General features: G+C 39.6%; 2 protein-coding genes across 3 annotated transcripts; one reads left to right on the forward strand and one right to left on the reverse strand.

Annotated features, from left to right (window-relative positions):
• Window positions 1-1,769: 1,769 nt before the first annotated feature.
• On the forward strand, window positions 1,770-3,260 carry ermn (ermin). Of its 2 annotated transcripts, XM_004555408.2 has the most exons (3): window positions 1,770-1,907; window positions 1,989-2,563; window positions 2,659-3,260. In XM_004555408.2, exons 2-3 carry the CDS (start codon window positions 2,002-2,004, stop codon window positions 3,060-3,062), a joined length of 966 nt encoding a protein of 321 aa, XP_004555465.2. In that variant the 5' UTR covers window positions 1,770-1,907; window positions 1,989-2,001; the 3' UTR covers window positions 3,063-3,260. The 2 variants fall into 2 exon arrangements, with proteins under 2 accessions (XP_004555465.2, XP_004555464.2); XM_004555407.2 differs by having other exon boundaries at window positions 1,770-2,563.
• Window positions 3,261-3,517: 257 nt separating this feature from the next.
• On the reverse strand, window positions 3,518-9,221 carry galnt5 (polypeptide N-acetylgalactosaminyltransferase 5). The gene is made up of 10 exons (XM_004555406.4): window positions 7,778-9,221; window positions 7,534-7,700; window positions 6,968-7,087; window positions 6,055-6,190; window positions 5,842-5,961; window positions 5,620-5,737; window positions 5,175-5,504; window positions 4,935-5,015; window positions 4,405-4,557; window positions 3,518-4,243 (listed from the first exon to the last, which is right to left on the reverse strand). The coding sequence occupies exons 1-10, from the start codon at window positions 8,755-8,757 to the stop codon at window positions 4,106-4,108; spliced, it is 2,343 nt and encodes a 780-aa protein (XP_004555463.3). The 5' UTR covers window positions 8,758-9,221; the 3' UTR covers window positions 3,518-4,105.
• Between the last annotated feature and the right edge of the window lie 4,625 nt (window positions 9,222-13,846).

Genomic DNA, 13,846 nt, shown 5'->3' on the forward strand with positions numbered 1-13,846 from the left:
TTACAAATCTGTTTGAAAAACAAAATAAACTTACGAGAGAGACAGCAAACCTTAAGAATGACGAAATAAACAAAATAGTTCATTGGGCAACTCAGCAACAACAAACATCTTGAAGAAAATGGAAAACAACACAATAAGAAAACCTCCTTCCCAACTTCTAACCATGTCAGAAACACACTTATGGAGCCAGACACATCATTGTCATAGTCTGCAATCAAAAGACAGACAGATGAAACTTAGATCAACTTGTACCAGAACAATGCAAAGAAAAAAATGTGGAGAAGGAAAGGAGCAGCTCAAAATCTGAAGTAAACCACACCATCTGTCAAACATGGTGGAGTAACAGGAAGTGTGTATACAGGGCTATCCGGTCGTTAAGTCTGACGTCACTAGCCGTGTCTGGGCCTAAACTCTGCTGCAGGTCCATATATCAAACGATCACTATGGCATTACTGAGAGTTGAAAAACTGTCTAAAGTCTTTCATCTTTAATAAAATGATCAGCGTTCTGCTCTACCAGGTGTAACAATTGAGTTTAACATCCAACAAGCTAATTTTTTTTCCACTCGATAAAAGTTAACGTGAGTGTCAGGAACAAATGCAATCGCATGGCAGGATGCTGTAAAAGGACCAAACTTCAGCCAGGAGAACAACTGAGATAATCCATCCACAATACGAGGTTAGTCATTCATATACTGCTGCATGGGCTGGGCTGTAGTTACATCCTAAGGTTTTAAAAACTGAGCTTAAATAAATGATTAGCGGTAATAAAAGCCGAGGGAGGTCAACAGTGATCACCGACTGTTTTAGCTTTTTGAGATTAAATAGAAGAAAATACAAAACATTAAACATGTTAACAACACAAAGCCGTATTAAACGCAGACTACTTTAGGCCCGGAAGTAGGATTCGTCACGTCATCACTTAACGACCGGATACCCTACTCAGTCAAATGCTGCAAAAACTGATGGGATGGATAAAGATGGATATTAATAGATAATGACCAAAAGCATACTGCAAAATCAACCCAAGAGTATCAAGGCAAACAAAAAGGGTCTTTACAATGAGCAAGAAATTAGTGATCGAGTATAAAACTAAATGCTAAAGAGTCAACACAATACTTTTGTTACACCCGCTGAATTAAAATTAAAAGGCTGCACTTCAGTCATATCTTAAATGTTTGACTTAAAATCCACTGTAGTGGTGTAAAGAGGCAAAATGACAAAAACTGTGCTATTGCTCAAATACTTCTGACCTGAAGACGCAAGATCACTTTCAGCTTTAAATCATGTACAGACATAATCACTCTTTATACTATTAACAGTCTGGCCTAAAAAGAGCTACCTGCTATTGGTCAAAGTTTCCTATCATAGAAAAGCCACAGAGCAGATAAGGTGCAAATGTCTAGTTCCTTTTTGTAGTCCACTTGAATTGCAGTATGTTATAGCATATTAATGGAATTTCCACTTCTATGTGGAATGAATCAGTGGTGATTTTACTGTATGTTTCGTTAGCAATTTAGTTGTTCTAGAACCTTGAAGTCTTTATGTTCTTAAGCTGTTTCAGGGTGTACAAACTTTGTTGGTTCGGACTGTAAGTAGTGCATTGAAAACAGAATAACCAGAATGTTAATCTTGACTCAAAACATTGCAGAATGAAGGTGGTCACCAAGTACAGATTTAAATATGAGTACAATCGTAGGTCCCAGAGCCACAATGAACCTTTGTTTGGACTACAGCAAAGCCTCTGTTCTTTGGTGATTCAACACAAACAGAGATTTACATGGTACTAGCGGTACAGAGCCCACCACAGAGCCCGAGCTTGCATCGCTCATTGAAAAGCACGATGGATACTTTCTCAGTTGACTGACAAAGCAAAACAGGAGCAACACATTCGGACCAGCGGAGAAGGTAATGTGACAATACTTGTTTAAGTTGGGATTTAAGAGAAAGTGCATCAGAACTGATTTGCCATTTTCAACACTACTCAAGAACCAAAAGACAGATGGAGATGAGTGCAATCCCTCCAAATACCCCAAAACGCAGTGCAGAAGAAGAAGATGCACTGGCACCTCAGGTACTGGAGATTCTCAGTGGGATCAGCATTGAAGCCTTTAAGACTCTGAAGGAACCTGAAGATAGAGATGTGTGGACCCTGGAAGAGGGAGATGACTCTGTGTTTTACAGTGATGAGGAGCAAGCTCAGGTGAACATCGTTACTGCATCAACCGGCATCAAGTGCCGACATCTTGCAAACACTGTGGCAGATGAACCTAGCCATCAGAGAGAGGTAAAGGCAGGGGAAGAACATGAAGCCAATATTGCCAAAGAAAATTTAGACATGGGAATGGAAATGATCCATCAGATCACTTGGACCCAAGAAGAACCCCAAAAGTTTCATACCGCCAAAGCTAAACTAATGTTTGCATTAGACTCTGGGGAACAAGGTGCTGATTCTGAACAGACTCCAGGAGAGTTTATGAGAATGTGTAAGGAGTTTTTGCAGCCACACTGGACAACTGTAGAAATGCAAGCTCACCCTGAACAAAATGTATCAGCGGAAGAAGGTAAGAGGAATTTCATATAACTTCGCATTGAAATAAAAGTGGTCTTTGTTTATAGACTGTAAAAGAAAAGATTTTGTCTTTCGTTTTCTCTTTAGCAAATCGGCAAATCAAAGAGGAAGAAGTGGAACTAGAAACTCACACACCAGCCCTAAGCTTTGATGTACCTAATGAGGAGAGTTATGCAAGGCTGCACAGGGAGGCAAACTACCCAGACCAGCTGTTTGGTGCTGAAGGCCAGAAATCAGGTGCTGGTCGGCTTCAAGTGGATCAGAAAGCTGAGCAGGGTCCGAACTTTAATGTCCATGCTGGTCTTTATCAAAACCCCCACCCGGGTTACTCCAGCCTGCCTTTGGTAAAGAAATCTGGCTGCAGTGAGAGCCAGCATTCATTTAACCATCTCACATCTACCAAGTACAGCACCGTGTCCTATCGCAGGATCCGCAGAGGCAACACCCGTCAGAAGATAGATGAGTTTGAGTACATGACAATTAATCACTAAGAATCTGGTTTCAATGTCCATCTAATGAAACCGTAACAAAAAAACAAAACAAAAGGAACATGTGTGCTTTACAGTTTACACAGAAATATCCAATGTAACACCCCATTATGTGCAAACCTTACATGCATACATAACAGTCACGGTTAAGGTACTCGGCTCAATAGAGCGAAAACATCTCATATTTGTAAAGAAAACCGTTGATTTATGTTGTTACTATTGGCTATTGAGATTTTTGGTATGAGAAATCCGGCGTTAAAAGTTTTAAATTCCTCAGAAGTAACCTCAGTAAATAACTATTAAAAAGAAATTCAAATGGCAGATGGAGGGAAATAACAAAATATATACTGTTGCACATTCATCAACTTGTTATTATTTTCACCTACTTTCACCAAAAATGCATTTTCATTCATGTCTTTTTCTTGAAATGTTTGTGATCATGTAATAAACTCATGAAATCAGAGCACAGGTTTATTGAGTGTTTTGAAGCAACACTTCCCTCTAGTGACAAAAACAAAATCATCAAGTTTTCACAGCAAAACCGACACACAAAAACCCCACAAAAGCAGCTTTTCCCCCCAAATGACCGCTCAAAGCACACATCTCATCTCGAGATATTTAAAAAAAAAAAAGTGTTTTACACAAACAGCTTCATGCAATTTAACTCATTATTTAGTCCCAGCAATGATGAATCTATAAGGCACTGTTTAACATTTGATCTTTGTAAATGTTTTACTAAAGAACTGAAGTGTTAAACAAAGATGTCCATCTGAATCTCACTTTTCCCCCAGGTGATAGTGTAGAGGATATTATTTTTTTAAATTACTAAGTCCCAGTCCTTTGGCACACAATCCCACATCAGTCACTTAAAAAAAAGAAAAAAAAAGAGAAAAGAAATCATGCTTATTAATGCCCCCAAAACGCTTCTTTTGTACCCTGGAAAGTCCTGATTTGAGGCTGGACCACGGACCGTGCTGTAGCATGAGGCCACTGAAGTTTTTTTGTAGTGCATTTTTATCACATAAAACTCATTTCAGTCTCATCCACTACACAAGGTAGTTCGTGAACTGCCACTTCTGGAAGCTACTGCTGGGTTCACAAGGGTTGAGACGAAGGTCGTCACTCCTAGGTCCTGCTTCCAGGCACATATGGTTGGAAACAAACTCTGCTATGAGGTGCTCCGCCTTAAAGACAAAAAAAAAAAAAAGGGTGGGAGGGACATGAATGCAACGCTTGCATCTAAACACTCCTTACGTGGATTTAAAGGAGGCCAGCTCTGTGGTTTGGACTAAAGACAAAACAAAGATATTGTACAAAGCAAATGGCACACCCTTAGTCAACCTACCAGAGCAGAGTTGGAGGATTTGTGGAACCAGCGCAGCTCAGGCTTGGTGCCGTCACATGACCGTAAAGCAAACCTATTGCTGCTGCCTTGGGCAGCAACACACAGGTTCTGCTGCTGAATGTGTTTAATCCAGGTGTAATTAAAGTGCTGACCCTGAAAATGAGAGAAAAGGAGACAGAGTGACCAGCAGGTAAATATGCTGCATGTCAAACAATGTAAGATTTTGAAAGACGCCTCAGTGGTGCTGACTTGAATCCAAAGAGGCCACATTTAGAAAAACTTGGTCTCGTCTTGGACTCCACACTTGTTTATAGTGGCTTGGGTCCTTTCTCAGACTTTGACTGCATTTGTCTTGGTTATTTCTGGGTATTTTTGTTATTCCCGCACCATAATTACCACAGTCATGACCACCAAACATGCAAATCATCCACATTTTTTGCCTGTGTAAAGACCAAGAAAAACACATACAAAAAGCCCTACTACAGATCATTTGGTGATATTTACATTTAAATAATCTGTTAAACACCTACCTGCTTGCTGAGATCACACGTCTCAAAGCACAAAGAGCCGTTATGCAAAGCCAGGCATTTTCTCAAGCCACGATTGAAGACCTAAAAAAAAAGAAAAAAAGAAAGCATTTTAAGAGAAGTGAAACCCCAGTAAACACAGGATTTGTTTACTGATTTACAAGAACACAAGAAAATAGTCCGTTTATATTCCAATCAGACAGAATGCTGACACTGGGTTAAATGAACAGATAGAGCACATACCAGGCCTTCAGCTTTCACTAAAGGAGCAACCATGTCCGGATAAACATTATCCAGGTACCACTTGAAGCTTTTGCATTTCAGCTTCTTCCTTAGCTCAATCTGCTCTGTGAGGTTGCCAATATCAATGCGCTTTTGATCCAGCAGGTGGTGGTATCCATGGCCATAGAAAAGATCCTTGTACTCATCTAGCCACACTTCAGCCACCCTTGCCAGGTTACGCTCCACTGTCTTCTGCCGGTCTTTGGGAAATTTATACGGATTCTGCCCGCGGAAAATGTGTCCCACACGAGAGCAGGGGATAATCTCGATTTCTCCGCCGCACATCCAGATCTGTTCAAACGGCAACAGGTACAGCACATCATCAGCCATGTGACAAACACTAACTTGAAGGCTGTTTCCAAACAGCTGTGACCAATATTCCCAGTAAATTAGCTGAGTGACAAACCTTAAATGAAATCTCCATATTCTCCCCACCCCACACATCCAGACCGGGATCATAGGTACCAAGTTCGAAGAAGTATTGTTTGTCAATTGAGAAAAGGCCCCCAGCCATAACTGGGCATCTACAGGACAGAAAACAAACAAAAGAGATTACTAAAAATAGCCACTAGAGCTATAAAAAAAACAAACAAAAAAAAACAACAAAAAAACAAAACATAAATTTTACCTGATAGGATCAGAGATGGTCAAATTAAATTTCTTGATATCCTCTGGTGGTACTGCACTCCAACCAAACACCAAAGGCCATTTGAAAATACCCCTTTGGAAGTTGTCAACCATCATATAACTGAGGATGAAAAGCCACAACACAATCCATTTTTTGGCCGTTATTATACCAAAACACATAACTAATTAATTAAATATGGTATTATCCACTTACCTCATGTCCTTATCACTGATAACTTCAATAACTGGACAGGGTACTTTCTTTCGATCCAGATAGACTCTCTCTAAGAGCGGCTCCAGCCACCCCACATTGCATTCAATATGAGAGTCAAGAAAGGTAAGAACCTCACCTGCGTCAAAGGAAAGCATAAGAGTCCTGCTGCAGTTAAACGTTTTAAGAACCCTACAACGCACACAACCCTCACGAGTCACTTTTGTCAATGCATGTAAAGAATATTTGCAGTAACATCAATAATAGTAATAGTATTACTGCATATATTGCATAATGTTTTTACAGTTCTAATCTGAAAGGTGTAAAAACAGGGACATACATCTGACCACCTGCATTTGCCATGCACGCTGGTGTCAGAAGAGTAACGCTGCATTATGGATTATATGTTGCTGGTCCTGAGACCTGATCCACCACTCTTGGCCTTGAGGACTGCAAGCGCTTCCATTTATAAGTATTGTTTGGTTTCTTGAGTCATAGTTAGAGACCCAACAAGAACATTTGGTCAACAGAGCAGCAGGCTGTGCAGAGGTGCAAAAGGTGGCAGCCATGAAGGGTTCAGGTAAGATTTTTGTGCTTTGTGAAGTCGAACATTTTTTACAGCACCTCAAACATTAAATCAAAACATAGTTCAAATTAAATAATAGAATACTTCACAACAAAGCTGTCACATGAATGTAGTTCCATTAAATATATTAGCCTGCTGGCATTATTTATGACCCTTGTTCCTACATTAGTTTACCTGAGCACACAATTTGACATATTAATGCATATTCTATTGCTGTCTTTATCTTTCTTTTTTGGGAGCCGTATCCTCTAACCCGTATCTATACCATGTTTATAGACTCATAAAGTATAAGAGACACCCTTATATGAGATTAGTCTTGACCATACATACCTTTGGCAACAGCAGCTCCAGCTAGCCTAGCTCTGATCAAGCCCTGGCGCTCCTTGAGACGAACGATTCGCACTTTGGGAAACTGGGCCATGTAATCATCCAGCTGCTTTTTAAGATAGTCTGCCAGAGTAAAAGCTCTTGGTAAAGCTACTTCATGCATGCAAGTTACACTGACAGCAGAGAACAATTAAAAATGACAATGTGAAAGACAATAAAATTATGATCATTTATATTGTTGCTAAGCCTGCATAGATTATACAGAAATTAAAATAAATAAATAACAAAATAAATCATCCAATCAATCACTTAAGTAATAGTAGGTACATGTAAAATAAATCAATGGTTTAATTGTAAAACCAATATGCAGCTGTCACATATTTTAACACTTCTGGCTGATCAATAATGATCTAATGGTTTTCCTAACAATCTATATAGTACATTGCATTTGAGCATACAATGAAAAAGATATTTGAATAGCCAACATTTAATAACAAATTTTTAATCAACCCAACTGAGATACCCCATGAAGACAAGGCCAAGCTATGATGAATTCCAGACACTGTTACCTTTTGTGCTGAAGTCATCCACCAGAATAATCTCTTTAAGGAGGTGGGGTGGAGATCTGTTGAGCACACTGTGCACGGAGCGGAGGAGCGTTGACCACACTTCATCCACGAAGCAGAAGATCACGCTGGTGGAAGGTAAGTCATCGTGGACCAGACTCTGTTCACACCTGGAAAACACAGCAAAAATTAACATTCAAGCTTTGCAAGTGGTGGCAGCTTCAGAGATGACGTGCAGAAGACTCACATCTGCGGCCTGGTGTCTGGAATGGCACGGTCCACTGGAATCTTGTCACTGAGGTAGACGTTAAAATGGCCTTCGTCCCATCTCTTCTTCACCTCTGCATCCTCTTTCCAGCCAACGACAGCTGGCTGACCAAACTGGCCTACTGCGTTAGCATCTCTAGGACTGGAAGTCAAATCCAGAGAAAGCACTTTGTGGACACCTGATTTTCTAACAGCAGAGTTATTCTTGGAGTCGGATCCTCCTTGGAGAACGACTAAAGGCTTCACAGGTTCCTTTTTTTCATTCACAGGACTTTTAACAGTCTCGCTGAGCTGCTCCCTTTCTTTTGTATCTTCGTTCTCTAGTCTTTTTACATCCTTGTTGGGAGGTTGTTTGGGTGTTGTTTTATCTGGGTGTGCCTCCTCGGCCTCAAGCTGCTTTTTAACTGCTTTATTTGCCTTATCCGTCTTGTCCTGATGACTTTGTGCAACTTCAACAGGCTCCTCCTTTAAGGCAAGTTTATTTTTCTGGGTTACATTTGCCACTGCTACATTTAGATCAAAATGTACAGGTTTCTTCTTCCTATGAACTTCCTGATTTGGAGTAAAATTGTGCAGGGAAGCTCCATTATCACGTTTGGGAACATTGTCTCCTTGACTTTTAATAAAGTTCCTCTTTTGATCCCGTTCTTTGCCTCCATGTCTGTAAACCTGGTCAAGTTTGACACCTGAAGTGAGTGGTCCTTTCCCCGCCTGTGTCCAGTCCATCCTCTGCACCGGGTGTTTAAACCCCCTTCTAGTGTGCTGCGTGGCCTTCAGCTGCTGTTTGAAAAGCTCCTTTTCTCGTATCACACGCTCTTTTAGCAGCTCGGTATTCACTTCGTTTAGTGACATGCGGAGAGCAGCCATGTCAAACAGCAGCCAAATGACAGAAGCTACGAACACAAACGCCAGCACCCTCCCGCTGTCCCTTAAATATCTTCTAATCCTCATTATTGACATAGTTTTAATTTAAACAAACAAACAAACCCTTTGTAAATGTAAAAACACGTCAAAGAACCATACTGAAAGTGCCGCCTCTGTGGCACACTTTTCTAGTCTTTGGAGAAGTTATCTGCCTGCGTGGCATGCTAGAAATATTTCACGGAGCAGCAGCGGTAGTCAGTGTTGTCACTCATCAATACAGCAGGGTCCGACTCCCGTGGCGCAGCACGTAGGTACAATGTTAAAGCACTAATTTGCCTTAACGTACAGTACCGGTTCGGTCATGTCCACATCCGCGAGCCATTACGTCTACCTCGAAATACTCCACAAACCTTTCGACGTCAAAGAGAAAAGTTTTCAGTTTCGCCGCAGGGTCTATCCACGCCACAACTTTAACTTCAGTTTTGTATGAGGACGTTGCAGCCGACTTCCACATAGTCAGTAAAGTGATTGGACGGAGTTTCTGCCCGGAAAGCAAGTCAGCGGGAAAGAACGCGGACGGTACAGGAAACTGGACGTTTCGCCTTCAAAATAAAGGAATCTAAAGAAATTATTTCACAATCAGTAATGAACGAGGGAATATTAGGGTCACATTTTAAAAAAAATGAATAAAAGACATGAAATAAAAAAGGCGAAATTTCGAGATTAAACAGAGCTAACAAATATTTAAACTAAGGATATTTCCTCTATTTTTTATTTTATTTTATTTTAGTTAATTTTCCAAGGTCACAAAATCATTTCAGTTAGTTTTAATTTTACAAAATCTAATGTTTATTTATTTATTTTTTATCACAATTAAAACTAAATGTGATATTTATTTATTTATTTTTTTAATCACAATTAGCTTTAGTTTTAAGTGTATTTTAGTTAACTGTGATGACCTATTTTTCTTAGAAGTGTGACCTTATTTATTTTATATTTTATATTAATTGGAATAGATTATAAATTTATGTTGGATATTAGATTTTGCAATATTATTTACAACTTTGGATAGTTTGGATATTATATATTTAGTTACCTTATTATTATTTATCTCACCTTATAATTTTGTGTAACATTTAAAATATTTATAACGGCACCTCGTGAGAGGTAATTTTGGTTCCTGTCTGACAGTATTTATGGTGTGACTGTTTTAAGAATTAAACTTAAGTTACACTCTAAAAATAATTAGCTCTGAGTATCATGTGGGTTAATAAGTTAAAAATATAAAACTTGGGCTAAAGTCCAGCAGGCTTACACAAACCAAATCTATTTCTCCATTCGTCTAAAGTTGTAGACAACTCCATCATTTTCCTCCTCCGTGAACTAATACAAACTCAGCTGATTAAAGTGCAAGAGATTACTGAATGACATTACTGCAATAGAGAAAAATATAATATGATTCCAGTAATAGGTCTGGTAATAGCACTGGTAATGTTAACTAATAAAACATGTAGTAAAAGCTAATAGCTAAATTATATATGGGAAACCATACATTTGTAATTTCAAGAAGACGGACACTCCCTCGTGTACCTAAATTTTAGCTACATCTACAAATGAATGTTTATTCACATTCAAATCATTATGAATGTAAATGAATTTTCATCCAGTTTTCACGTGCTTTTGTTTTTTTTTTTTAAATTTCTGATAGAATTTTCTGTGAAGTTCCTGGGTTTGAATCCACACTGGGGCCTCTCTGAGTGGAAGTTATACACATTTCTGTGTCAGTTCTCTCCAGATTATCTCAGTTTCTCCCACAGTCCATAGACATATATTTAAGGTTAACTGGTGATTCCGAAGTGAATGTGTGTGTGAATGGTTTTCTTTCTATGTGTTAGCCCTGTGACAGATTTGCAGCTTATCCATGGCTGACTGGCTTCTCACCCTATGACAGCTGTGACCCTGAGTTGGATAATCAGAAGAAAATGGATGGATCGATGAAAAAAAAGGTATTGAAAATGAATAAAATAAGATGAATATATAGATCATGAGTTTGTAATGTAACGTAAGAGTATAGTAAACTCCAGGGGAATTTATATGCAGTATCTGGTAAACCCTGATCTTTGCATGCATCACTGAATTTTATTTCAATATTCCTGATCCTTATTGGATAAAGAAATTACTAGCTCAACCAAAACTAATTATGGAAGCTTGTTTCTACCACAGGACAGCATGGTGATGCAGTGGTCAGAACTGTTGCCTCATAGTGAGAAAGTCTTGGATTGAAATCCATGATCTGGTTTGGATTTTGGAAACAACCATCTATAATTAGAAGATATATATTTTAATAAATAAAACTGGCCATGACAAATTATTACATCTAATTCTTTAAGAACTTTTACTTTGGAAGTTATATCCGGAAGCGCTCTGTTAACTCAGTTCCGTGTTTCCCCGTTCACTTTACACCAGGAACAATATTGCCAAGTAGTATGGAAGCTACGCAGGACGCGTAGTTTCACGGTGATGTGACTATGGCTGCGCCTTTTTCAATTGTTCGGTCACCTTTGTTAAAACTAGTCTGACGTTATTCGTAGGGTTGCCAACCGTCCCTTAAAATACGGAATCGTCCCGTATTTCGAAACAAAAGTACACGTCCCGTATTGAGCTAATAAGGGACGCACTTTGTCCCGTAATCCAGTGAGAATCAAAAGTAGTCTATAATTTTTAATGGAATTAACGCTTTGTTTGAAAACATAATTCCCAGCCCCTCTCCTGCTTTGTGACCAATGAGCTGACAGCACACTTACGAGTATGACAATTCAGATTACCACTCATCTCATTGGTCGAGGAAAGGTCGCTTACGGAGAAAATACCGGAAGACAACAGATGACCACAACAAGAAGCATGGCCAACAGGGAAACAAACGCAGACACTGCGGTGCAAGTCTCGGACGACAGTAAACCTAAAGCTGGGCAAACACTGTGCGATTTTTTTCAGTCACGTTATTCAGCTCCTGCTCAAACTGCACAATTGACTCGCAGGGGTTAGAAGTTTGCAGGTCACGATGCAGGGTCTCACACTATACCGCCCGATGCTCTGATGCGACCTGAGTGCTCACACTGTGCCTCCATAAAATGAAGGTTATAACAGAAAATCTGTCGCTCGCTCTCCCTCTCTGTCTTTCACTCACACACACACACCACCACCATCAACTTTGCTAAATTGCTAATGAAAAACATGATCAGGCAGCTGTGATTGAGCAGCAATGTAAATCCAACTATTTTCACGGTTGTTGTGGTCGTGATAATTTTGTGAGGCCACATCGAAAAGACTCGGATGAGCTTTCCAAAGTTCTACAAGTTGTGCCTCCATCGCTTGTGTCCAGATCACACGCTGCACAGCCGCGCTGCTCCGTCTTTTTCACCGACGTTTACGTGTTTGCGCGCGAGCAGTGTGAGCGGCTGTGGTGAGACCCTCACGAGCGATTGATGATCGGGAGCTGGTCGTGAGGTGTTAATCACTTCTCGTTACCCCACGTATACTACACGATGCACGACGCACGATGAAGGCCAAAATCGGGCCGATCGCCAAATCGGTCGCACGACTCAAAAATCGGTTCAAAATGGGCCAAAAATCGCACAGTGTAAGCCCAGCATTACACTCACACAGACACACCACCACCACCATCAACTTTGCTAAATTGCTAATGAAAAACATTGATCAGGCAGCTGTGATTGAGCAGCAATGTAAATCCCACTATTTTCACTGTTGTTGTGGTCGTGATAATTTTGTGATGCCACATCGAAAAGGCTCGGATGAGCTTTCCAAAGTTACCCCACGTATACTACACGATGCACGATGAAGATCACTCAAAAATCGGCTCAAAATGGGCCTAAAACCGCACAGTGTAAGCCCAGCATTAGAGCAGCAATGTTTGTTCCCCTCAGAGAAGGGGAAGAATGGGAAAAGGAAAACACCTGGCTGGAAAAAGTTAATATGGGCATGTGCAGTGAATATCAGCGCTATGTGGCCAGAAGTGTGATAATATAATTTATTTTGTGTAATAAACAACTGCAAGGATAGATGATTACAACAAATAGATGACTAATACATAAAAGTAATATATAGATGAATAATGATGATGAGTTAAGATGCGTAATCATGGGAACAAGCGGGTTTACAAACAGGAGCAGCTGATTAGCATTAGAAAAGCTGAAATAATACCTCAACTGAAGCCAATTGTACTAAAAGCACTAAATGTGCACTGTTACAAGAATGTTTTTCTTTCTATTGTTTTCTATTATTTTAAGTTAAGCAGGACAGAGTTCTTTTAAAGAAAGATTTACTTATATTCTCAAAAGTTAAGCATGACAGGCTTCTGTTTAAGAAGGAGACCTGTTTTACTGTGTTAATGTTGTCATTTTTGAGCTAAAAATAAATGGCTAAATGATCATTTGTTTCACATGTGTTCATATCACAAAGAATAAACATCTACTTAAATCAAATTCAAGTCAAATGGTTAAAAAAATAATTTCACACACAAAAAAAGAGCTACCACACTGGGAAGGGTGAAGACAACTGGGTCGCCCGGCCCTGGCCACGAGGTGTCCCTTATTTATTTTTCAGGGAGTTGGCAACCCTAGTTATTCGTCTTGTTCTCATTTTTAGAGGGGATTACACTGCACACACCTGAATTGTGTGGGTGTTTTCTCCAGAAATAGTTGCCTATTCTTATTGTAATCGAGTTTTCATACAGTCACTTCGATCCATTAATCTAGGGCTTTTAGATATGGACACATCACTAGGATTAAGGAGTCACCAGCTTGTTATATTTAGCTTAAAAGTTATAAACATGATTGGCCCACTGAAGCAGTCAGATTTAGATTGTCGTTAAACTGTGAGGACTTGGGTACTTTTCTAGTCAAGCTTTTATTATCATTATTATTATTATTATCATCATCATCATCATCATTATTATTAATATTGTTGTTGTTGTTATTTTGGCCTGCTTTAAATCAACACAGTTGTCAAACAAAAGAGAAAACACCCCCATTCTCCATACCAGATTTGCCACATTCCCCCAGGAAATTGACTTAAAAGGAATCCAAAAGGGCCTGGACTGGTTTGACAGTTCCTGGGTCCAAGCAAGATGGTGCAGTGTGGCCGAGAAGTGAGAAACAAACAAATG

Source organism: Maylandia zebra, linkage group LG16 (assembly GCF_041146795.1).
Source record: "Maylandia zebra isolate NMK-2024a linkage group LG16, Mzebra_GT3a, whole genome shotgun sequence".
Classification (NCBI taxonomy): Eukaryota; Metazoa; Chordata; class Actinopteri; order Cichliformes; family Cichlidae; genus Maylandia; species Maylandia zebra.

What these genes read in the sequence shown, in the direction of transcription:
- galnt5 (XM_004555406.4), bottom strand. Translation starts at nt 8,757, where the DNA reads ATGTCAATAATGAGGATTAGAAGATATTTAAGGGACAGCGGGAGGGTG. An exon ending in CCAGACACCAGGCCGCAGAT is followed by an intron (nt 7,701 to 7,777) that starts GTGAGTCTTCTG and finishes TGTGTTTTCCAG; the next exon opens with GTGTGAACAGAGTCTGGTCC. An exon ending in TGGAGCTGCTGTTGCCAAAG is followed by an intron (nt 6,191 to 6,967) that starts GTATGTATGGTC and finishes CCTTTGACGCAG; the next exon opens with GTGAGGTTCTTACCTTTCTT.
- ermn (XM_004555407.2), top strand. Translation starts at nt 2,002, where the DNA reads ATGGAGATGAGTGCAATCCCTCCAAATACCCCAAAACGCAGTGCAGAA. An exon ending in AAATGTATCAGCGGAAGAAG is followed by an intron (nt 2,564 to 2,658) that starts GTAAGAGGAATT and finishes TTTTCTCTTTAG; the next exon opens with CAAATCGGCAAATCAAAGAG.